The following is a 25,535-nucleotide window of genomic DNA, read 5'->3' as shown; positions in this document are numbered from 1 at the left end:
GGCCGGGCCGGGCCGATGGCGCTGCCGGTGCTGTCGAGCTCGGCGGTGAAGTTCCGGCGGGTCCTGGCGCACTTCCCTCAGGAGCTCAGCCTGGCCTTCGCCTACGGCTCCGGGGTCTTCCGGCAGGCGGGGGCCTCGGCGGGGGACGGCGAGGTGAGCGCAGAGGCCGGGCCCTCGGGCCGCCCCCGAGCCGCCGCGGTGCGCGGGCCTTGCGCGTTGCGGTTACCCGGAGCCGCCGCTGGCACCGCGGCTGCGGCCTGGGCGCGAAAAGGGCCGAGACGCCCCCAGATCCCTTACCGAGCGGCGAGCCCGCGGGGCCGGCGGCCCGGTGCGGGCTGGGGCGGGGCGGCGGGCCCGGCCCGGTGCCCGGGAGGCCCCCGGGGTGGTCTCTCACCGGCGTGTGGGGAATGGCTCAGGGGCCCCCGCAGCCCCGGGCCCCTGGCGGGGCTTAAGCAGAGCGCGATGCTGCACTCAGGTGGCGTTCTTGGCACTTCCTCGTTGTTGGGAGGCCAAGCTGCTTGGAAATGGTGATTTTGTATGCATACACGTATATTTTTACGTCTGTTCAACCTTGTTCGGGTTGTTTATAGGCGGTGTTGCTCATTAGGGCTTGCCTGTTAAGTGCTCCCCAAGAATGCGACTTGAAATGCCTCATTTTCCTTTCTGAAAAGAGAAGGATAGAGAATAATAAGAATTTCAGAGTTCTAGGAGCACCTCATCCTCACACAAAAGAACGGGGAAAAAGAGTAGCTAGCAGACTACCTATTTAGTAGTATTAACTAGCATGCAGCCCAGAATGAGTAGGCCATAAAGAAAGGCAGGCCTAACGAATTTGAAGTGATGTTACTGCAAATACTGGTTTGTTGTTGATATCAGCTGTAAACTTTCAGCTTGTCTGCGTGCAGGGAGTGTGGGCTGATTTCTTCCAAAGAGCAGGGCATGCATTGTGCATCACAAGTCTTTGGAATTTGGATTGTTTTGTTGACAGAAGTGTGTGAATACACTAGAAGTGCAGTTTTCTTGCTGCCAGCTCTAAGCTGGCTGTATCTGCCAAGATCTCCCAGTTCCTCGTGTGCTGGCAGGTGAAGCTGTTGTGCTGGGTTGTGAGCAAGGACGATGGAGAGCTCGGCACGTGCTCTGCTGTTTTGGAGGGTTGAAGGTTGGTCGCTTAACCAGGAGGACAGGAAAATTTTGGACCATCTCTGCTAGGCTGACTAGAAAACACACAACTTCATCGGAGCCTTTAAACTGTATCTGATATTAATGCTTGTGTTTTGTTTTGTTTTTTCTTTTTTAACTTGTGAAAAATGATTAGCTGGTAGTTTGATACCGTGTATATCTTAGATTAATGGAATTAATATAAATTGCTTCCTGACATATAAACACCAATACTTTTTTCCTTATCCACAGAACAATATGCTGGACTTTGTGTTTGCTGTTGATGATTCTGTGACCTGGCATATGATGAACTTGTTAAAGAACAGGAGTCATTATTCCTTCCTAAAAGTTTTTGGGCCAAAACAGATAAGTAGTATACAGAGCTATGGAGCAGGCATTTACTACAATACTTTAGTGCCGTGTAACGGTAGGGTAAGTACAAATAGTTTGAGTAAGTCAAATGTTTGCGTGTGAAGTATTGAAACAGTTAGCTTAAAGTGGATTTCTGTGCAGGAAGAAAATCTTGTAGATTGCAACTAGTCCTTCACTCCTGCTATCTTTGATATTTTTGTCTCAAACTTTCACGAACGGCACACTAATTAAAAAGCAAACAGAGCAGCTGCTCCTACACTTTAAAAGTGCAAGCAATGTTTGGAATTTGCAACTAAAGCACTTCAGAAACTGAATTTATGTTCCTTATTACTTGCTTTCTGCCAGTTTTGGGGGTTGTGAAGCGTATCACATGGGTAAAGGGGGCCTTAATTTCAGCAGTTGACCATGTGGTAATAGGAAAGTGGGTTCTTACAGTTGGAACTGACATCTATGTTGTTTAATGGCTAACATCCTGACCTGTGAAGCTTGGGTATAATTAATATTTTTAGGTAAGCAGTATTTGTTCAGCAAGTCCTGCCCCTGCATCTGTGTGTAGACTGTGTTCGGTAGGGAGCGCAGATAGGAATCAGGGGAGGGAAACATTGTGTCAGCATTTTATTTTGAGTAACTTTTGCCATCTGGTAACAAACTGCACACAGGGAAAGCAAGTTCTTTTAAGAAAGATGGGAAGTGAAATGAAATGAAATGAAATGAAGGACAGTCAGGGAAAGATGCTGTGTGAGCAATATATCCCTACCTGAAGTTTCTCAGAGCATGCATGATGGCAGCAATGTTGGGTATACATCGGAATTCTTCACAGAAAGTTGGAGGGGCAGATAGTCCAGTCTATTACGTACTTGCTATTTTGTTTAAAGGCATCTGTGTGAGGCAAGAATTGGGAGTTTAAATCTTGTCCTCTTTATGTGAAAGGGGGTTTTGGATTTTATTTTAAAGACCAATGGGCTTTGCTATGAAATTCTGTTGTTCTTGGCTCTTTATGTCCTTACCTTGTGCTGTAATGACTGTCATATCACAGGCTATGGTCCTTTGTTATCCAGAAATTCTAGAGTTGGCTGCCTTGCTGTGGTGATAATCTTTGGAAACTCAGGAAGTGCAAATTGGTAACAAACTGTTGAAAGTTCATGTTTTTTCCAGTTACATAAAATGAACTGCAAAATCACAACTTCTTTTCTAACATTAAAGAGCAAAAGAAAAATCTCCTTGATACACATGCAACCCCCCAGTAAAGGTACACATAAATGTCTGGGAGTTTTTTTTATTTTAGATCTCCGACAAACTATTTCTTGAGTGTTTTCAATATCATAAAGGATACTGTGGATTATTCCAACTGTTGTAACGTTTGGCTGGTGCAAAACTGATCATAACCTTCCAAAAATCTTTTAATGAACAGTTGTATTGTAATGTTCAGATCTCTTCAGTGTCAATGTCTGTCTAGGCTAGGTTTCTTTGGGTTTTTAAGTCTTTTGCTGTAGTGATTGATCCTGGGGTGACTTTATTGTAACTTTGATTCTAGAAAGGATCTTAGAGGGTTTTGTGCATCTTCCTGTTCCACTTCACCTCGCCCCCAAGACTGCATGTAAATAGGTTTTTTTTTCTTTTACCTCTTGTAAAATGTAAAACATTTTAAAGACCAATGGGCTTTGCTATGAAATTCTGTTGTTCTTGGCTCTTTAATGTTATCCATCCAGTTTTTTTATTGGTCGTGTGTGTACCTTAGAATTAATGACAGTTATAGTAACTAAGTAGTAAGTTTCATATAGTGAAAACGGTGCGTCGTTTTTCCAAAGCCTTTAATTCACTTTTTTTTTCCAGATGATAAAATATGGTGTAATTAGCACTGATACCCTGATTGATGATTTACTTCACTGGGAAACCCTCTATGTCGCTGGACGTCTACAAAAACCGGTAACTGTTAGTCTGTTCAGTTATCTGTCTTGAAATGCAGGAAATGACAGGGCTGGAAAATGATCAGTTGTAGTTTTAACTGTTAAGGATCTATGCATCAGTACTGAACAAGTAATTTGCCCTGATTTAGGGGTCTAGTCCTAGAGGGATAATCTCTCAGAAAGGAAGTGAAATGTAGTCTTTAATGATGTTCTGTGTTATGAGAAAAAAAAATGGAGGTAAGTATATTAATCACAGTCTTCTGCCTGTAGTAAATCTTGAATAACTGGACTATATAAACACAAAGTCCCTTTAATGTTAAATGTTATAATAATAAATGTTATTTCATGCCAAATTATAGGAGTCGCCAAAATTTAACACAGTTAAATAATGGAAGTCTTTAAAGATGAAAGCTGCTTCGCTGTGCAGTTAGTGTCTAGTTCGTGGTATTGTTAAAGTATCTATAATTGACCAAATTCTGAAGCATGCTGGTTCTCCTCCATGTTTGTGTCGTAAAAAATACGAGGTCTGTGCTTTCCCATCAGTGCCTGACTTCAAGCGTTTTCAGCACATGGCAGCAGCTGAAATTTCTTCAGAGGGGAGGCGGGGAAGGAAAGAACTCTGTTCAAGTCTTAGAACAGAAGTTAATTATGCTTGTAACTAAAAACTTGGGGTGAAAGTTTGAATAGATTGTCTCAGTGCTACTGGCTTTTCGCCATCTCCAGGGTCGTATTCTAACATGATACATGTTAGAACAGCTGTTATCTTTATAAAGAATGAAACTTAGTACATTGAGGAACATAACTGAAGGAAGAATTCTGAGTTTCACATTAATGATGAATGCTGAATATTTATTTTCAGTGTAACTGCTTTTGCTGCTGCTTTGATTTATATTAGGATTTTTCATCTTCATAACATATACGAACTGTGCTTCGTATCTTTTGATTAAATTCAATGGGAGTACGTGCTTGCACAAGAAGGCAGAATTTGGTATTTTGTTCAGCTACTAACAAGACAGCAGTGATACTGCTGTGTTTAGTAGATAAAAGAAGAAATCAGTCCAGGTTATCTTCATAAAACTCACAGGAATTTGCACTGAGTAAATACTGCAGGACTTAAACTAGAATTGGACTGAAAGATTACTTGGTAAACTTTTGAACTGTCTCTTTTCCTGTAGAATCTATAAAACCACTAACTATGATTTTGAGTGTTACACCATGTTGACCAAAAATGACCAAATAATTTGTTTAGATCTATTGTACAGGTTTTAAATGTCTGCTGTTTCTGGCTTCACAACTGATTTGATGTTTTGATATATATCTGTTGTAAGTGGTAGTGATATAGAAAGCTGTTTTAGCTCCTTGTAAATGCACAATAAATCTCTTTTGGAAGGGACAAGGGGTTACATTTGTTTGTTTTCTTATACCCTACGATCTCTTGCATACCATTTGCCATTTGTGCTAATTGTGGACACAGCTGACTGAAGTTGAATTAATACTGTTTAACAGATTGTTTGGGAATTTCCTCCTCATTCTCATGTAGAGGAGGAAGAGCTCAGTGCCTTTCTGGTGTTCTGTTATAAAGCTGTCACTCCGTTAGTGAGAGCCATCCAAGCTGTTTTAGCACACAAGCTAAAACATTTGCTTTGGCTTGAGAATCTTGGCTTAACTTTCACTGAAGGTTTTCGTTTGTTATGAACTGGTTGCCTTGACCGAGTAATCTTTCCAGAATGTTTGGCAGAATAGATGGAGTTTGGAATTGCCATCTAGAAATGCGAACTTTTCTTCCCAGGCTTTGTTTGTGTTAAAAGTTTACTGGCTTTTCATCCAACATGAAATCTGTAACGCTGATTAGCTAAATACCCATTTAACTAACGAAAAATTGAATAACCTTATTTGTAACTCCTCCATAACTGATGGGTTTCCTAAATAAAAAAAAAAAGTAATGCTGCTGTACCTAAAAAGTAAAAAAAATAAGTACAAGTGACATGTAATTTGTTTTCAGAGGAAGAAGATTTTAAAAAGATCTGAAGTGTTACTAAATTTTTGTTAGAGTGTAAGTAATTGCTTTTGTGTAAGCAGCTGTATTTGCTGTTGTCCTGGAGAAACTATTAAGAGAAGGAAGCATTCAATAAATAAAAGTGAGGTGAGAGGGAGAGGAGTATGAACAGTGTATAGAAATAGCTTGTAGTGTTTTAGAGACACCTTGGGAGGTTTAGGTTTTTCATATTATAAAAATTCCTGTGAAGGAGAGACAGACCACATACTTGTTTACAGAACTTTTCCATTGTCCAAATCTGTAAAAACATTTTTTGAAAGAGAATGGAAACATCCTTGTATTGTGATGTTTAGTAGAGTGTGGATGTGGCTAAATGGCAAACTGGAACGGTGCTTTTACACCTTTCGTTCTATAATGAGATTTTCTTTGTATATTTTGTTTGTCTGTAAGTACCTTTGTGCATGCATGCCTGCAGTTTCTGGTGTATGAACTTTCCTAGCAGTGAAGGTAGTACATTTCCTGCTTTAAACCGTTTTGATTACTAAGGGGCATACTTACTTATAAAATTGAATATATGCCTCATTTAAAATAGTTAATAATTTTAAAGTCTCAACTGTACTGTTAGTTGACTGAATTCACTGTATACTGTAAAACCAAAATAAATTGACGGCTTCTTTCCCCCTTGCCTGATGTGGTACAGTGAGTAGTTCTGATTGTAAGTTCTGTGCACTGGGACAAAGCCTTCCTTAACTTTGGTCTTCTTTCAGTTTTACCCCAAGAGTCAACATTCATTCTTGTCATACCTGGGTGATAACTATTACACTCTGTCTTCCTGGGAGACTTCTAGCTATCTGAACTGTTTAAAGTTTGTTCATAAATGGTATCACTACTGCAGTGTTTCATGCATTTACATTGTGAAGCCTAGCATATTCTAGCCCTTTGAAAAAATTCTGGTTTATGTTAAAGAATATTCATAGCAAAGGAAGAGAACCATTCTGTGATTGTTCCTTTTACTTCACTAAAGCGAGTTCCGTGAGGGGGAGTAGCATCTCTGCTGAGTTTCACATTTTAAAAGTGTGGTGGTGTTAAAACACATCTATAACTTGCTGTTATTTCCAGGGTTATCCTAAGGTATAAGGAGTTTGTGTGACTGCTTGCAGTGCCACAGACTGCTCTTCTGTCTTTCCTTAGGGCTTCCCTGTAGCAGCAAGTTATTAAAGTACGTACAAGTGAATTGTTGAAGAGATTTTCAATATCAGTTTATCCTCATGGCCAGCCTGTCTTGTTTGTTGGATCTTATCTGAGCAAGTCTGTATGCATGCAGTAAATTTCTCCCATGGTTTTCAAGGAAATAAAGTTTATTCTGGCAGATGAATGTATTGTATTTCAATGTGTTCTATCAATGTCTTTCATTTTAATGCTAAAAAAAAAATACAAAATAATTTGTGGGAGAAGTTAGGAGGAATTCTGAAATGTTTATTTGTACAATGAACTATTTATTTTTAAAATGAAAATGAAAGAGCAGAAAACATCCTTCAAAAATCTACCCTGGACCAATTCCAGCCTGTCGTATAGATTTGGTGTTAGGCAAACTCATGCTTTAGTGCAGAATGATTGAAACAAGGAGCCCATGTACAGTTGCATTCACCACCGTATCAAAATGAGGTATTGTTGTAGTTTTGTCCCTCTTAAAGATTTCACCAAAATTAAAAATCATGTTCTGAATATAGTATTGGCCAACCACGACATTGCTTTGTCACTGCCATTTCTGCAAGAAGAATTTTGTGTAGCAGATATGTCTGATTCTCTTACTTTCTTTACTGAATCTGCGTTGGCTGCCTTTATTTTCTTCTTCCTTAACAGAGTATTTACATTCCTAAAGGAAAATATGTGCTTGAAAGTAGATCTTAGCTATTTCAGGTTATATTTGGCGACAGAATTTCAAGTAACACTGCAACTCATTTGTGTGTGAATGGGCTTTTGGGGAGAAAAAGCAAGCTGGATACATTTGTTCATAACTGCCAATGGGTTTGCATGTTAAGGTATTCTAGAGTAAACCAGTCTGAAGAAGCTGCCCTTTATAAGCAAGATGGTGTTGCTTAACAGGCAGGTATTCTAGGGAGAGTTGTTTCCAAAACGGTGTAATTGGCCATCTTGTAAGCCAGGCTGATTTCGTCTGTCTATAATAATATGTCTCTATATTCAGTTCTTACTGAAGGTCTTCTTTTTATTCCAGTATATTCCCGTATCCTCGGTGACTGGATTCTGTAGTTGGTCTTGAACAGTTTGCATGTTTCCTAAAAATAAACTTTTCTTTGTGGCACGTAGACGCACTCAACTTCAGGAATCTGTTCTTCATGTATATGTGAAATTCCCTTTGACTTCACATTCCGCTCATACAAAGTGCAAAATAAAGCCCTGCTTCTTCTAGGAGGACAACTGATGTCTAAGAAAGTACTTGAAGTATATGATCAAGTCCTGTAGTTAAAGAAAAAAAGAAATATGAATAGGAAAACTTACCTTTTTTTCTGATATTCCATTGTCTTTCCGTGTTACAGTGGTCTTTTTTTCTTATTGCATAATCACGTATGAAGTATTTCTGTTGATGCATTCATATTTTGCGTTTTGATTACTCCTAAATTCATGAAAATAAAAAAATGAGGTTAATGGCTGTTGCTTATAGCAGCTCTGGCTGTGTTTGTAAAAACAACCTTTTGTAGCAGGCTATTGATTCTTAAAAATGTTCTTCTCTCTCCCACTATGTAAACAAAAGGGGATACTCTAGTCTTTATTCTACCATAATAATAGGATCTAATCTTAAATAAATTTCATATTTATTTTTCATGTTGGATTGAGTAACATTTCTAGCTCCATCTTCGGTGGCGCATCTCTGAAGTCTTGCTTGACTCTGCTTTTTCAGGTGAAAATACTGACACAGAATGAGAATAGCAAGCTGCAAGCTGCTCTTGTTAGCAATCTGAAGAGTGCCGTCACAGCAGCCTTTCTCATGTTACCGGAAAGTTTCTCTGAAGAAGACCTCTATATGCAGATTGCAGGACTCTCCTATTCTGGTTAGTATGTGGTGTCTGAAGTCGCTGAGGAGCAAAGCTGTAGTTGGAGCTGTTGTACCACAGTAGAAAGCCTGATGTGTAATACGTCATCTGCTCCCCTGCTTTGGGCCCACGCTGTTGTGTGCTCCAAGAACAATATTTTACTGCTGTGTTATATAACAGCGTGTGAAGAGTAATTGTGCTTATGCACAGAAAACAGGTATAGGTACATAAGCAAAACTTCTTATACCTGCTTGATTTATGAACCACTAAATATGGGTGATTGAATATGGTGAAATAACATGGGTTTTTTCTGTTTATATGGATTACATTTTTGTTTTGATGGTTCAAAACCTTGGAAAAAATTTCTCTTTCCACGCTGTGTAAGGTTGATTCATCTGATAGTCTGACCCACGCTTTGTTATCTCTTACCTTTTTGCATGTGCTGTGTTTAAGGTTCTTATTTAGTGATCATAATCGGGATCTTTAAGTTTCTTCAGTGTACACTTAACACTTGCCTCCTGATTGGTATTTGTTGACTTTGTTTTGGTAAGAGAATTTCCTCCTTTCTTTAGTTATAAAATTGATATGGGAAAAAAATACTTCAAATGACTCCTTAGTACAAGATTTAATTGTTACAATTTAGTTTAGCATGGCTCTTTAAATGTTGATATTCTTAATGAAATCACTGTGAACAAGTTTGGTTGGAGTTGTACTTTATACAACACTTTCGTTGCTCATATAGAAATGCAAGTTTGGCTTTTAAGAACAAGCACAGGTAGGCAGGTAGGGTTTATAAGCTGCAATTTGCTCAGCATTTCCTTACCATTTTTTTCTGAATCATTATCTGTTTGAAAGCAACAGTAAAGTAAAGAGGGTACTGCCAGTGGGATGGCTAAGGGTTGCTAACCAGGGGTGTTTACTACAGGACTGCATACCTGCTCACCTGAAACCTGCCCAGGAATGTCATTAGATTTTTGGTGAGCACTGGTGACCAAGATACTTCTTTATGCATCCTTTGAAACAGTGCAATTAACTAAAAATGTGCAAGATCAGTTACCGTGCTGTAAGAGGTTGAGATTGGCTCCACGGTGTGAACAAAGCTAAAGCAGTAAGACTCCCGGTTGGCAATGTTCATGAAAAAGGCCATCAATTACATGTTTGTGGATATTTTATTTTGCTGCCATTTCATTAAGTCTTAAACTTTTCAGAGGGTATACAAGTAGACAGAATTGATACTGTGTGTTACTCTGATCACTCTCCTTGTGGACTGGTGAAAGGAGTTGTTCATGCTTTAATTTGGAAAATGTTGATCCTTTTATTTTTATATGCATTTTTTTGAGAGCAGTGAGTCAGTACCATTTATATGGGAAGTGTTTGTTTTGCGGCTTGCCATAAATTGAAATAAATGGAGTAATGCTAGCAAGTTGCAACCTTGCAACACCGTTTGTCTCCTGAATGTGGGAAGTGGGAAAATCAATTGATCCAGGATTTTTTGTTGATATGTGCTGGGCTGGGCCTCTGACTCGTGGTTGATAATCCTGGAAGCTGCCAGGGTAGTACCTAATAGAGGTAGATGAGTGCGCTGTTACAGACTAACTGCCTTTTCACCTATTATCTTCAAGACTTTTCAGTCATGTATCATAAAAGAAAACTGTAAAGGTCAGTAATGTAACAGTGGCATTAAAAGGAGTTGCTTTTTCTTTTTTTTTTACTAACAAAATATGTAGCTAAGAGGAAAAGGTGATCCTGTGATCTTACCAAGACTGCTATTAGATGTACTTGAGGTGCTGCTCTTGAAATGCAGAGACAATGCAAATTATTTTCTTTCAATATTCGAAAATTGAAGGTTATTTGTTTCTACCTACGAAGTATTGGGGCTGGTCAATCTGTTTAGTAATCTGTTGAAACTGATGTATGGTTGCAAAGAATATAACTATGTTACTGCAGCTCTCGAGACTGAACTTGACAGCTGGAATTTTTTTGTTGTCTGAGTGAAAATGTGGACACATGGGTTGATGACATGACAGCATATGAGAGGCCACATAAAAATTCTGAATCTTATTTTCTGTGCTTGAAGGTATTTGAAAAGGTTTTTTTGACTATTGGAAGGTGAACCTTATTGTGGATTATACAGGCATCGGTAGAATTGGAGAATAAAGTTTTAGATGGCAGCTTTGTAGTATGTTGGTTTCCGTTATATTCTGCTTCTTCGGGTATTCATTTGTTTCTTAATTAATAAACTTTTTCTTTTCTTGACTAGGTGATTTCAGAATGGTAATAGGAGAAGACAGATCGAAAGTGCAGAACATAGTGAAACCTAATGTTGTCCATTTTCAGAAGCTGTACAGTAACATATTACAGGACTGCCCTCAGGTGGTGTATAAGCACCATCTGGGAAGGCTAGAGGCAAGTGTTCTTCAAAACATCTTTAAAACAAGGAAGTGGAAGTGCTTTATCACATTGACAGAAGGCAAGAATTATGTCATACACTAAGGCGAGCGGTTGTAGTCACTGTACTTGCTATTTGTTATGTTTCTGTCATTTAGTTAATTTTGCAGCCAGAAGACTTGCCTAAAATACCGGTCTCTGCATGTGTAGTAACTACTGTTCATTTTGTTTGAGTATGGGCACAGAACTAGAGCACTAGCAAAGGAACAAGAGTAGAGAATTTTAAATTGTGTGTTCTAATGACTACCATATGGGAACCACAGTCTAGGAAGTGATGAATAAACATAAGGTTTGTGTTAAAAAGATCAGGCTGTAACTTAGAGGTGCAGCTTTCTGCGGTCAAAAACTGCATCTTGCAAAGAAAACCCCGGAGTGCTAGTTATGAAGATCAGTTGACTAAACCCACATGGAATTCTGGCATTATCTTTAAATACCCATACTAAACCAATTTTTACTAGTATTTGGGAAGCAGGTATCCAAAATGACCAGTATCTTGAATTCCATCTTTCTGGCGTAAATGTAACATTGCAGTTAGGGGAGAGATGCCACACTCGGGGTTCCAGTAGCATTTTTCCCTCTTGTAGTATGCGTGTCCCTCTGTGAATATTCAAGTTTGGTACACATTTCAACATGAAGTTACAAATAGCATGGGTTGTCTCATGGACATGGGTATCTCTTTATCCTCAAGTCACCTTGGTAGTTAGCTCACAAAGGCCTCCTTTCAGGATGTCTTTCTTAGACACTGAAGTACAGATACAAGCAAGCTTGTGTACAGTAAACAATTTTACTGCAATGCTTTGGAGTACAGCGTAGGCAAACTTGTATTACACTGCAGCTGTCTCCATGTTTTATCAATGTGCTTTTGAACAGTTTAGTGGAAGAATTATTTAAATGAACGTTGAAAAGAATCAGTAATGCTTTCTCCAAGAAAATGGCTAGTTACAAGAATACTCCCTGTCGTGTTACCTTTAAACAAACCCTGGCAGCATACTACAGATGTGTTACTGGATAATAAATGTGTCTGTAATTCCATAGTAGTCATCAAGGCAGTTGGTTAAATGCCATCATTTTACTGCTGATTTTGAGCAAAGTGATTTCATACTTGGTGTTCCCACATCTTGGTCTGGTTATTGGCCTTTATTCCTCAGGGTAGGAAGAGGGTAACTGCTATCTGGAGTGCTGTTTAACACAGAATAGAAAACCCCTCTCCAAGCATATGTCTTCAGAGTTATAGAGAAAATGCAGTCTTAAAAGACTCCTCAAAACCAATTGAAGGCAGATACTAGTTCTTATAGTTCTGGTTCAGGCGTGGATTCCTCCCACATAATGCTAGGAGCTTGCTCACTGTCGGCTCCCTCTTTAGTCAGTGGGTGATTCATCTGGATATCATTTTCTCCCCATTGACTAAAGGGAGTGTATAGGGCAACTAGACTCCTGTCTGATGTGTCCACGAGCTGTCTAAAAGTTGTGTGGGAGGAACTGAGTTCTTCACATTTTCCTCCAGTTTTGGAGATATCTGCTCCATTATGAGTTTTTCAGTATTTGTGCTTGTGTTCTGTGTAAATGTGTCCAGGTGTGCATGTTGGTATCTCTGTATTCAAAAAAGGGTCATTGAATTTCTGATTTAGATTGGAAAATGTGGAATGAATGTTAACTTCAAATTATACAAACCAGATGTGGGTTGAGTTTAAAGCAGAGAAAATGTTTTTCAAACTAAACTTGAAATGTGTATGTGTATAGTTTGATTATATTTGGGCAGAAGAAACTGAGCTAAGTGGTCTTTTGGGACCTCCACCACCCCCCGGCATTGTAGTGTATTCAGCTTTCCAAAGGAAATTGGATAAAGCAGAAATAATACAGTTTCAGTGACAAGTTGCTTGCAGAGGTAGCAAGATCATGTGTGTACATTAGTTTTCCCTTGGATAAAAATTAACATCTTTACGTTGAGCTGTTCTTCAGGTTCAGAACTGAGATACTGCAATTCTCAGTGCTTGGGAAGTTTGCGTTAGCATTGTCAGTGACTCTTGCAAGTAAAATGGGTCGTGTTCTTTGGGATATTTATCAGAGGTCAAAGATAGGCAGAAGACTTTTTTGACTTCTTTGAAAAAGGGAACTTACTTTATTAACACTGAATGTTTTTACTGTCTTATTTTTTACTTTTATCAATCATTCAGATTGATAAAAGTCCAGAAGGTCAATTTACACAACTAATGGCTTTGCCAAGGACTCTGCAGCAAAAGATAACTTCTCTGGTGGACCCTCCTGGAAAAAACAGAGATGTGGAAGAAATCTTACTGCAAGTTGCCCATGACCCTGACTGCGGATTTGTGGTGCATCAAGGTAGGCAGAGGTCAATGTCTGTAATCTCCTTTAAGACATGGTAGATATACAGACTTATTGTACGTGTTCTTCGAGATCAGACATGATCTTCCACTTAGAGAAGGAAGATGAAAACAAGAGGTTAGTCTTGAGATACATTCCTAAAAGCATGGGTTTGGATTTGTTTGATTGCAAACAGGTTCTCTGAAATACTAGCAAATAGCACTTCTACTGATATAGAAAGGTACGTTTTGGTTTGGACTTGAAAGAAGTAGTCTTTGTGGATTAGTGTGGCCTGCTTAGACCATCTAGCTCTCTTTGGGATGCCTACACCTTCAGGACTTCATTGGCTGGCATAACTTCATCTAAATACTAAGCTATAGATCCTTGGAGTCGTACATTGCAATGCTAAGTGAGTTTTTTAGCTTGCTGACATTACCTTTTCCAGTTTTTGTAGTTAGTCCAGATATGTGAGCTCTGACAGAGAACTCGGGCTTTGAGGAAAATGATTGAGATGTTTCTCATAGTTGCAGATAACATCATCTTGCCCCACAGAAGCTATATGAGCAAATCAAAGCTTATACTGCAGACATCAATGTTTTATTATTCCGCAGAAAAATGAAAACGTTTAATACCTGAAGAGTTCTTCACATCCTGAAAGAACTTGACACATCTTGGTTGCAAGTGGCCAATTTTGCAAGCTGCTTGAGCACGCCAGAAACTCCCTAGATGCCTGAGAGGCACTAGACACTAGCCAACTGCTGAGGGAGCTCTTACACTGATTTCTGTTTGGGAAAATTAAGCTCCTGAGTGCTGCAGTTCTCCACAGACATCAACGTGTCTATTTTATTTCATGTCAGTCTGTGGCAGCTTCTATGCTATGATGGCTGGACTGCAACAGTAATGTGATAATAGCTGAATCCTGGAGCAGGCGTTCCAGTGGTTGTGGGCTGCATATAGCTTTAGAGCTCAGAGTTGTCCACCCTGAGCTAACTGTCCTCGTGGTTGTTATTTATGTGGGGTATTGCAGGCATAGATGTGACTGTGCACAGTGGGGCACCAGTTCAAAATCAAAACACTAGATAGATCTAGTCTGCTCAAGTCAGGCAGTTTATACTCTTAGGACAACAAATCAAAACCCCTTTTCCACTTTTGTGGCCAAAACATTTCCCTAATTCAAGAATCTGGGTAGAGGATAAGACAAGGCATTTGGTAATTCTACAAGACAAAGCTGATTACTCAAACTGAATTGCATTGTTCCGAAGTATTTTACTAGCTCAACATGATTTGTTCCCTTTACCTGCCCATCCCTGCACCCCCACCCCATATTATTTTCCGGGGAATATAGTATCCCTCTTATTCATGAATTTCCCTAAGCTTTGTTCTTCACTATAGAAGTAGCTTTGAAAGACAGATTTTTAAATAATACTTGAAATTATATTCTACATTCTGATTAATGCAGAAGAATAACTTTCAGTTTGAGAGACTAACTCTGGGACTGCTATGTTTCTACATTTTTAAGTATGTAGTAATTACAGTAGCTTTTTTCTGCACAAGTCAGTATGCTTTTATATATATGTGTTAGATAAAACCTGGTACTTTAAAAAGAAAAAGTTTTAATGTTTTATTTACTGTTCCATTAATACCACTGTACAATGAGAACTGAATGTGCCACAGTACAAAGTGGTAACCGAGCCTTATCTCCAAAAGCTGATAATTTAAAAAGGCCAGACAAACGCTGCACAATGTAGGCATCTCTACTTAATCAGAGCAGTGCAAAATCCCAGTTTCATATTGAAGTAAACAATAAGTACAATTTGTTCTGTTTTAGAAAGTTAATGTGCTAGAACTTAAAGGAAACAACTCTGAATCCTTTGTGACTAATCTTCTTAGAGAAATAATGGGAGCACTAAAAGAATTAATTTGATCAATTCCTACTGGTTGTTATCTGTTTTAATATTGATTTTTTTATGTTATATATAAAATAATTTAAAATAGCTTAGAGGGTCTTTTCAATTAGTATGAGAAAGCTGAACAGAGACAAACTTTCTCAGCTTAAGTGTGTGTTTCACTTGCAGGCTGGCTTGATTGTATAACTCGAAAATTATTTAACTTGTTTGTGTATGTTGGAGAATAAAAAAATCCCACCAAAACTGCTAGGATGGGTAACATCTGTGTGCTTTTCTATCTGCAGGCATTTCGGGAATTGTGAGATCTTCCAGTATAGTGCAGAGTGCTAAAACCATACTAACAGCTGGTAAGAATGTGTGTGATTTCTATCAACATAGGCCTTCTGATTTCACAAAGTAAAAATTATAGGGCCCCAAGACTGGCTTGTTACAAGAGGTTAAAGAATAAAGGTTTTGGGTGTCTAATTGAAAGCCCCTGGAAAATAAAAGTAATATTTAAAACAGAAGCTTTATATAACTACTGACAAATTGTAAAATACCAAAAGGAATTGGAGTCTATCTGATGCTTAAACAAACAAGCAAAAAACCTGAAAAACCCAAAAGTAACAAAAACCCAATTTCTGACTTCAGTTTTATTTTATATGTGGGCCGGGTTTGGCTGATGTGCAGTAGTTCTGCTGCTCTTGTATTAAAAAATGGAAATAATGACTTTATAATTCACTCTATCTTTCTACATGTGAGTGGATCCCTAAATGATCAGTTTATAATATTGGTGTGTTATGTAGACTATAAGGTTATTTCATCATAAAATGAAGGAGGAGTTGAGTTTTGAGGGAGAGAACTTTGACAGGATCTGATGTCAGGCTCGGAAGACAGGTGTGTATTTGAAGACATCACATATTCCAAACTCCGCCTGTCCTTGGTGTGCATTGGATATGACCGACTCTCATACTTCAAAATTAATTACATTAGAAGAAGGGTTGAGTATTACAAAGTCAATGTGAGAGAAGGTATTAAGGGAGGAAAAAAGGACTTGCTTGGATTGAAACATGGGGAAACTAGGGATGCTTTTCAGCTATTAAAGTCTTCCTAACTGAATGAAAGTTAATGCCAGTTACATAGCTGGAGCGTTATCCTCTTTTCTGAGTTCTGGGATAAATCTAATTTTAAGGTGCCCTGATTTTTACATTTTAAAAAGTTGAAAGCACTGCAGCTCAGTTTAAAAGACAGACTTAAGACCTGACCCTTCATTTACTTAAAACTGGGATCAGGAGATAGACTTAATGCCTGCAAAGTGAAAAATCCTTGCTGCTTGCATGAAGTTGTTCGTATAATTTTCTGGACTCATTGATACTTATTCCTAATTCCTCCACTAAAGCAATTATATACAAATGATGCCATTACTGGTTTTAAAAGCAGCTGTATAGTTTCTGACTGAGCAATCCTTACCCAGGCTTCTACAGCTGCCGTTCCCTTCCCATTTAGTATTGAAGTTGGTGGCTCCCTGTTGTACTTCCTACCCCCTTGTAAAGAAACACAAGTTGCAGTGTTCAGGACCATTAGTGGTCTGCTGAGTCAAATAAGCAGAAACAGTTGTACCTCTTATATGCTTCTGTTAACAGTGTAATTCCATTAACTGGAAGAAGTATAACAGAACTGTTGCCTAACTTTGTTTAGGAGCTAGAGGCAACTAAGGACATAGCTCTGAGAAAAGCAAATTTTTTATTTTCTATGAGTTAGGCATATTGCAAGTATGAGTTTCTAGTGTAAGGTTTCCAACCAAATAGGTGAGGTTTCTCTTTTAAGATTTGTTGTCAAAATTACCTGGTAGTGGTCACGACTTCTTCTATTGCAACATACTTCTTTTAGAAATACCAGCTTGTCATCTATATGTTTCTAAATCCACAGAGAGTAGATTTTTGTGAGCAAAATAATTGGAGGGGAGTGGTGTCAAAGGCAGTGGTTATCAAGCTGAATTCAGTGCTTGTGACAGTTAGCGGCCTGACTGACACGTGGAGCAAAGCTGTATGAGTAAACTGCAAGAGTATGAGTAAAAGTAGTCAAGCTTTGTCAGGTTACTCATGGTCGTCTCCTGTCTCTTCTGATAGAAAGCAAATCACCTCTGGGAATCGTTAGCTCCTTTCGTGTGTCATGCAGTAAATCACTTGCAGCCTGTAGTATTACTAGGACTTTTGGGAAGTCCTAAGGCATGTTTTAGTAGGACTTGTAATTTTTACCGTGTTTTCTGTTTTGTGCACCTGAAACTAGATATTTATCAAATTATATTTCTTCCCTTTGTCTTAACTGCTTTTTGGTGTATATATAGTGTGGGGTTGTGGTTTTTTTAATTTATTTTAAAACAAACTTTAGTTGCCTTCTAACCAGCCGGTTACGTAGAGTGATTTCCTAACCTCTGAGTGTTGTTTAATGAATGCAAAGCTTGCCTGTGGAGCTAACCTTCCTGAGCACTGCTGTGCAGGCCGACTTGGCTGGAGAACGGGAGTCCTGCTGCTGCAGAGAGGATCGGGAGGCTGTCGGTAACATGTGCCGCTGCACATATAGTAAGTGTTGCCTCCCTTGCTGGTTTAGGCATAGCCCTGCTTCCCAGCGACCCTGTGCGTGGGCCTTACCAGAGCACCACCAGTTTTACTCACTGAAGATGGACAGAAGCACAGGAATAGTGTTTTTGTAATAAAAACCTACACTGTAGTGCACATTAAAGAAGAAATTAAATTTAGCTGACCAGGCATGTGACCTCAGTATTTTTCAGATGTGATGCTTGTATCATCTTCAGTGATCTGTCCTGGAATTTAGGCGAGATGGGTTTCCATGGGTTTAGCAGTGAGTTAGTAGAAGCCTTTTGCCTGTTTTTATTTAACTGTTTCTCTCCAAACATTTACGGTTGACTTTATGTGAAGTCTTGCTGTATCTTTTAATGAAGATTTTCTCTCAATCAGTTTCCTAACGTAAACAATTTGTCACTAGTAGGCAGGCATTAATGCCGCTCACCTTGTGTTTGCCGTTTCTCGGGGCTTTTATCTGCTGATAGGCACATCGATACATGCTGTACACGGACAGCAAATGGTGGCTCCTACGTTGAAAGTATTTGCTTGACTCGTGCAAGGAATGGGTATTACAGGAGAGTGTTCAGCTTTTAAATTTAATCCCTAAGGATGCTGTATTTCTTTCTTCATTCTTTAACCAAAACTGGTCTAATGTTTTCTTCCCCTAAGACCTATTTTCACACTTTGTAGTAGAGACTTTAGCAAGAGTATTACGGCTCTGTCCTTCTACAGTGCCTACGTCAAGGATAGTAGCTAAAATGAGAGAATTATGAAAGAGATTCATTAAATCAGTGGCTCCATTAAATAAGCTGTGGCTATTTTTTCTTGCTGTTCCTGGTAACTATACAAGTACTTTTGTCCTAAGTCTCTTTGCAGAAGGATTAGTTTTCATTACATGGCCATCATTCTCTCTGAAGGGTAATGAGGGACACACAGTTATTTCCTTAGCTGTTTGTTTTGTCTTAACAACAACAAAAAAAAGCGAAATGGCTACTCTGGTCTATAGCATGGTAGGCCAATGTACAGCATGTTTCTAAATTAAATGTTAAATAGGGACTAGTTGTTGCTGGGATGGCATGCTGTGTATTAACATTATTGGCAAGGCGCACAAGCGAAACAAGAATTTCAGCCCATTTATGAGAACTTTTTTCATCTGTCTCTGCCAGTGTGGTTTCAAAGTTAAGCTCAAGCTCTATGTTTTTGTTTGTTGTTAAATGCCCTATTTAGTTTTTGAAAATGTGCCTATGTATTTCTTTGAGTCTGTGGTGAGATCGCCTCTCTGTTTCCCATTAGAGATGGCACCATCTATTTGATTTATTTTCCCACATAGCCAGAGTCTACCCGGTCTTTGGGAACTAACTCTGAAGTTCTTATATTTAGCTCCTCTGAAGGAGATGTTCATACTTCTTTAGCTTAGATTTCTTTATATGTTGCTAGAGGAATGCTGCAGGCCTTGAAAATCTCTTATAAATAAAATACTATGAATTAAACCATCAGTTGAAGCAATTGTTCAAGATACTTTTAAGTTAGCACAAATGCTTGTAGCTGCTCTGAATAACACTTTATTTTCTTAGACTTGGGATATTAGTATAGTATGTCTTCATGGAAGATTTTTTTAACTATAAGTAACAGCTTTACAAATAAAATATTCTGTAGATTCGTGATAACTGCTGTCTTCAACAGCTGCCTGAGCAGATACTGCATACCACTGCACCTCACTGTAAATATGTCTAAGTCTGCATGTGCTTGTGCATGATACATTAACAATATGTAACTATTTGCCTCCACATGCCAGCTTTTCAGCCGTATATGCATTAGTCTTTTTTTTTTTTTTTGAAAGGAAATAATGAATACTACAGCCAGGCATATCTACTGGTACACTTTAGGGGACTTATATTGTAGCCAAATTACTATCTTACAATGCTAACACTTCCAAAAAAATGAACATGGAACATTAATTAAAACCAGATACAACTTATGTTTACACTGAAATTTTGTGGTCTTGATTCCATGTGCATTAGGTCTTTGTTCTGTATCATATAGTGGAAAAATCTAAAGGGGAGGTGGAACCACCAAGTCATAGACTCATAGCCAGAGTAGAAAGACATTTTCATGTGGTCCAACTGCTTCAGATTCCGAGACTGAGCCATAATTACAACCATTAACTTTTACTACAGATGTGACTCATCACCCTGAGGGCTGCTTTAAGAAGCCAGCTGTATGTACAAACCTGTATTTCACTTTGTAGCGTGATGTGCTAGGGCAGAAATGTAAGCATCTCATTACATAAGGCTCCAGTGGGTGGAGTTCAGTAGAGTGCTCCCTGCAGGGGGACAATACAAAGGAGAAAAATCTCTTTATGTTGAGCTGCTGCAAGAGGCAGAGTAGGCTGGCAAGCTGATAGAACAACCTGACTTGCAGGCTGCATAATTACTCCTGCAGGGCTGTATCAGCTGTGTTGCTGTTGATTTGCCACATGCCGTGTGCATACTGTCCTTCCAGAACTACCCCGACTTCATTGGAATGGCAGAACAACATCGACTCTGGCAGAGCAACTTCAGTATTCAAGGGGCTGTATCCTGGAAGTATAGTACCTAGGAGATTGGGCAGTAATTTTCAAAAGCTGTACAGTTACGTAGTTTTAACTTTGGAGCCACTTCTTGCATTTATGTGCTGTGCCTGAGCTCAGTCTGGCCTCGTTCTGCAACTGGAATTCCTACACTATGTGCAATTTTAATGCAGATATGTGAGGCGCTTCAGAATTTACGTGATTATTTACTTGTTACTTGAGATGCTGCAAAGGAAAGCCCATCATGACTTCATTTGTGTGTTTGCTTTTAGCAAAAACCTATTAGATATAGAAAAGTTTGAGCTTACAAAGCCACGTGCATCCCATATGTAAGCTGAAAATATGTGTATGCATGATTCCTTGCAAAATGTAAAATCGAGTTTATTTAAATTGCACTTAGAGAGACAAGAAATGCAAACTGGTGATATACAAGATATTTGTTATGCTAGGCTTTTTAGTCTGTCACATTCTTTCAGGAACAGAGCATGCACTTTTCCTTGTTACTGCATACTCATTTGACTTCTGGTGACTCTAGACTGCTAACACTGAATGCATCTTTCACTTAAAGTATTTATCTTCATTTGGTTGCTTTCTAAGGTCTTTTCAAAACCGGATATTATCATAACCATTTTTTTTTTTCCTCTGCCCAAAAGTCCAATGCAATAGATGGTTAAACCTGAGTTGAAGTGGCTCATTTGTTCCAGAAGATCTTTCCTTGTGTTATGGTGTGTCCTACTGTGTGACTTTTGGCTAAATTGCTGCTGTGTACTTCTAGTCAGTCTTGTCAGGTAAACAGTGTTCTGGTAAATAAATGTAAGAAAGATTGTGTAAGTATAATGTGCCATACTTTTTGATCTGTTCATGCAAGTGTGAAAATTAAAGCTTTTTGTGCAGCAATAAAACATTGCCTTTTCAGTTTTGAATTTGTAAGGGTGTGATTAGACTCTGTTGTAATCTGAAAAGTCACTCTGTGTTTTATGTTGGTTGCTTTTTGTTGTTGTTTTGGGGTGGGTTTTTAATCAAAAAAAGCTGGAAGGAAGAAAAATAAGTAGCTCCACTGTCTGGGAGCTCAGAACCATGCTGAAATGCCAAGACTAACAATATTTTGATTTTAAGTTTCCAAATACTAGATGACTAAACCCAGGAAAAGGCTGTATCTTTTTTTGCTGTAGGTCTATATGAGAAGGCTCATCTCGTGTAGCACTTCAGAAAGTGTTTAACTCTGAGGGTACACATTGCAAATTGTGTGGGAGACATCCTCAGTCACTGTTTATCTAAAACTTGTAGAAGCTTGGAGGCAATGACTGCTGCAAAATCCTACTGTATCTTTATGAAAATTGAGAAATGCCTTCCTTCGTTGTAGGCCTGGCATAATGGCATGGTGTTTACCAAAGTTCGGTGCTTGTGGGCTGGTGCAGGATGATGCTGGAGTATGACAGCTGTTCTGGGGCGTCGTGAGGCTGATTGTAAACAAGTGACAGTCAGGTTACTCTGAAGCAAAATTGGTCCAGACAACATCCCTGTGACAGGGTATTCACACTGGTGTCCATGGTATACTTCTGATATTGGCAGTGTTGCCACATTACAGCTGTTTGTCATAATCTTGTTATTTTTGCTCCTTTGAGTTCACCTGGTTATATGCCTTACTGAACTGGTTTGTCATACCCATCATTATTTCAGTATTATCTTTTTCTACCTAAGGACACAAATATCTATGCATTATGCAAGTTGAGTAGTTTTATTCTCTTGCAGATGTGCTGTGCTCTCAGTTATGAAATGGTAGCTGCCATTAGTTAGAATGAGGCAATAACAAAATATTCATGGAGGTTACAGTGTACTTGACAACTTGCTGAAACCAGAACAGATTTCCACCTCAACAGTCAGCAGCACATTTCCAGTGAAGAAAAAAAAAAAAAAACCACCAACCAACCCAATTCTCATTTTTCATTCACAAGCCTTTGCATAGCAGTGCTCTGGGTTTGTTTGTCCTGGGAAGCTGCTGGCGGTGTGCAGTGTTTGATTACATTTAATCCAGATGAGCACCAGTGTGATGCTTTGCAGTTCTAACTGTGTAGAATTGGACTACAGCAAGGCAACCGAGTGCCTGATGTATAGCATCAAGTAAGGCTAACTAAAATCTGATTAGCAGAAGAAATTGGTAAAGTAGGATTTGGAAGTATAAAACTTGCTGTCTACCAGTCGTGCGGAGCTTGCTTGAGCAGACTGTTTGTTTGTCCTGGTTCACGCCTCTCTCCCCTGCCTCTTTATACCTTCAGTAAAAATTCAGCTGCGCAGCTTTGGGCATAGCTGTGGTTCTTGATGATTAGGCCTCTTCTAATCTACAGAATCTGGTGGTGGGCTCCTGTCTCAAGGGCCGAAATTCTTCGACAGCTAGATTCCTCTCACAGATGGGGCCAGCTAGTTAACCTGCACACCTAACAGCCTGATTTCTCTCAGTAGCCCTGCTTGGGTGCCGTGCTGCAGTCTGGCAGGCTGCTGGTGTCTGTTACCGGGCCAGACTACAATCCTGCTCAGCTGGACATGCTACCTAGCAGTAGGTCAGAAAGGGCTTGAAAAGCAGAATATATTGGCTTGGTGAGGGTCTGCAGTAGACACAGGTGGTTTGAAAGCCTTCCTGGATTTAGCATGTAGGAACAATGATGTAAATCAGAAGTTGCCCTCTGTACTAGTTAAGAGTTTTGTCGTGAATCTCTACATTAGCTATACCTTGGTCATTGTCTAGACAATGTCCTTGTGTGCAACATCGTCGGGCCTTCAGAATGAGCCTACTCTGTTCTGCATGCTTTAGTACTATAAGAAGTATTTTTTTGTGTTGTTATTTACTGTGTTATGAATGTGACAAGAAGGTTATTTCCATGTCTGCCTGATGGATTAGGCTGTCATTCTCGCAGGGAAATACTTTAATTCATGTAGTAAGAATCTAGTATTTGAGTTAGCCTTCCTAAATGTTGATGTTTTCTGGGGTTTGTGTGTTTTTTGTTTTATTTTTTAGGCTTGAAGAAATCTATGACTTACAGTATGAAGAAATTATATAAAATGACGAAAGGATGGTTAAGGAAGACATCTTGAGTCTTGACATACTGTGTATGGGTAAATAAATGGTACTTTCTCTCTAAATATTTTGCAGATGTTACTGTGCCTATTGAGAGGATTAAAGTACATTGAAGAAGTCTGTTCTGATAATTTACATGCCCAATTTTACTTTTAAGGTGGGAACTTTTGTTAGTGGTGGAAGGTTCAATGGTAATAGGGCAAAGGAATTATACTCTGTAAATACTGAAATGAATTTTCCTGTATGCTATAACTTGGATTTTCAGAAAACCTGAGTAAAAAGGATTGATTGTACATATGAATTAAAAACCAAAGCCGCTCATTTTCCATGTATGGCTAGCTTTATATTCCAAAATACCCTCAGGCTCTTTCAAAACATTCACTGTCCCAATTTGAGCTCTGTCAGGGACTTAGGGAACAGGAGAGTCCATTGAGTTTTAAGCAGATATGAAACCGTCCTTCCAAAATGCATTATTTCTGCACTAACATGTTCATGCTTAGAATTCTTCCAAGAATGCTTACTGGATGCTTCTGCAGGGTAGACTTCATGAAAAGTAAATTTTTTCTCAGATGTGTGACATTCTGAATCCGAGAACTTTGACAATGACTTTCAGTGTGGGCAAGAGTGATGGAAACGAGAAGCTTGCCAGGTTATCAGATGCTTTCATAAACATTCTGTGTTCTGTTCAGGAGACTGAGATGACAACTGCCCAGCTGCTAGCGTTGTCAGAAGTGTCATAGTTGGAAGGAAAGTCATGCGTTCATTGACTTCCAGGACCTGCTTGAGCAGATTTATGAAATGGGTGTTGTTTGGCAGAAGATCTATTTAAGTGCTTTGAAGTTGGGAATTTTATGAACAAAAGGACGTGTTGTTTGATTCTTTGAATACGAATTTTTTTTTTTGAAAATACCATCCACAAAGATAAAACTTGTTATCCCTTGCTTAATTAAATTAGCTAAACTAAAGAAAACTGGGCTTTTACATAGCATGCCACATTAATCGTGCCATTAAGAATGCACATTTCTGGCAGTATTCATCTGTGACAATAAATTTGGAGCATCTCTTGTAAATACAGTATTTCTGACTGTGTCAGGTGGGTTTGCTAATTTTGGATGTTTTTCTTAATAGAAATAAATTCAGAGAACACTTAATTTTATTTGTGAGAGTGTCAATGATAAAGAATTTAAAAGTAAAAAATGGAAATAAAATGTATCTTTCCTGATTAGCATATATTTTTCTTGTGTATTATGTGATCAGTATCATCTCTCAAGTTACATTTGATTTAGTGATCTCACTTTAAAAAAAAAAAAAGTTGAATGAAATTGGCTGCTAATTGTTTCTAGGGAGCAGTTCAAAGCATAAATTTAAGAAAGAAGACAGAAAATATATTATTGTATGTAATATGACTCATTCAGGCTTACTTTAATCACAGAGAAACTTTTAAATATTGATTTTTTTCTAAAATATTTGAGTTTAAAGTGGCAAAATCTGAATCCAGAGTCAGAATATAAATGTCCCCCCTTTTTTGTGTGCTGGTTTTTTTTTTAATTTTGTTTTCTTGGAAAATATTATTACTGTGAAATAGTAACTTTCTAAGGTCAGAGGCAGATTCCTAACACTTTTCATTGTCCGTTGATGATAGATGTAGAATTTGTAAGACGCATCCTCTCAAATGTCCCTTTTCTGATATAAGGAGGCTGACTATCCTTTTTGTGGTGGCATATTCTGCAAAAGAAGTGACTTCAACGAGAGGATGTTTGTATGTGTGGTACTAGCATTCTCTGTCCCTATTAGTAAGAGGCCAAAGTCCCCTATTTGAAAAGTTTATATTACAAGAAACAGAGCTAGGGAATTTAAGCCACCAGTTAAATTAAATTAACCTTGGTTTTTGGCTGGATTTTTTTGTTTGCATGAAGAGATTCCTTTCTGGATAATCTAGAAGTCTTTTATGCAAAATATACCCTATCCACCTTAAAATTAACTTCATATGTAGTGAAGACTTGAAATAGCCATACAAATTTTACGTTTCAGCACAAGCTCTAGTAAAAAGAAATCTGAAATCAGATGTTGACTTACTTAGGTATGCTCGGTGGAAAATTGTTAAGAACAGAGAATACTGATCCCAGTGGTAGAAACAGACCCTGCCAGACACAAAGCTTTTGGACA

The 25,535-nt window shown here is 38.7% G+C and overlaps 1 protein-coding gene across 11 annotated transcripts; it reads left to right on the top strand.

The window, feature by feature from the left end:
• On the top strand, positions 1-25,535 carry TAMM41 (TAM41 mitochondrial translocator assembly and maintenance homolog). 11 transcript variants are annotated; one of them, XM_075432427.1, is made up of 9 exons: positions 1-153; positions 1,411-1,590; positions 3,364-3,456; positions 8,354-8,504; positions 10,747-10,892; positions 13,109-13,274; positions 15,448-15,510; positions 23,310-23,407; positions 25,450-25,535. In XM_075432427.1, the coding sequence occupies exons 1-8, from the start codon at positions 16-18 to the stop codon at positions 23,384-23,386; spliced, it is 1,014 nt and encodes a 337-aa protein (XP_075288542.1). In that variant the 5' UTR covers positions 1-15; the 3' UTR covers positions 23,387-23,407; positions 25,450-25,535. The 11 variants fall into 11 exon arrangements, with proteins under 11 accessions (XP_075288542.1, XP_075288540.1, XP_075288544.1 ...); XM_075432425.1 differs by having other exon boundaries at positions 23,310-23,418; positions 25,450-25,531; XM_075432429.1 differs by having other exon boundaries at positions 23,310-23,401; positions 25,450-25,514.

The sequence above is a fragment of the Opisthocomus hoazin genome, chromosome 11 (genome assembly GCF_030867145.1).
Source record: "Opisthocomus hoazin isolate bOpiHoa1 chromosome 11, bOpiHoa1.hap1, whole genome shotgun sequence".
NCBI lineage: Eukaryota > Metazoa > Chordata > Aves > Opisthocomiformes > Opisthocomidae > Opisthocomus > Opisthocomus hoazin.
Note: the sequence above shows the minus strand (reverse complement) of the source record. Positions and strands in the feature narration are given on the sequence as shown.

Excerpts from the sequence above, each read along its gene's own strand:
- TAMM41 (XM_075432423.1), top strand. The coding sequence starts at position 16 with ATGGCGCTGCCGGTGCTGTCGAGCTCGGCGGTGAAGTTCCGGCGGGTC. Across the intron at positions 8,505-10,746 it reads TGCAGGACTCTCCTATTCTG|GTGATTTCAGAATGGTAATA; the intron begins GTTAGTATGTGG and ends TTTCTTGACTAG. Across the intron at positions 13,275-15,447 it reads CGGATTTGTGGTGCATCAAG|GCATTTCGGGAATTGTGAGA; the intron begins GTAGGCAGAGGT and ends TTCTATCTGCAG.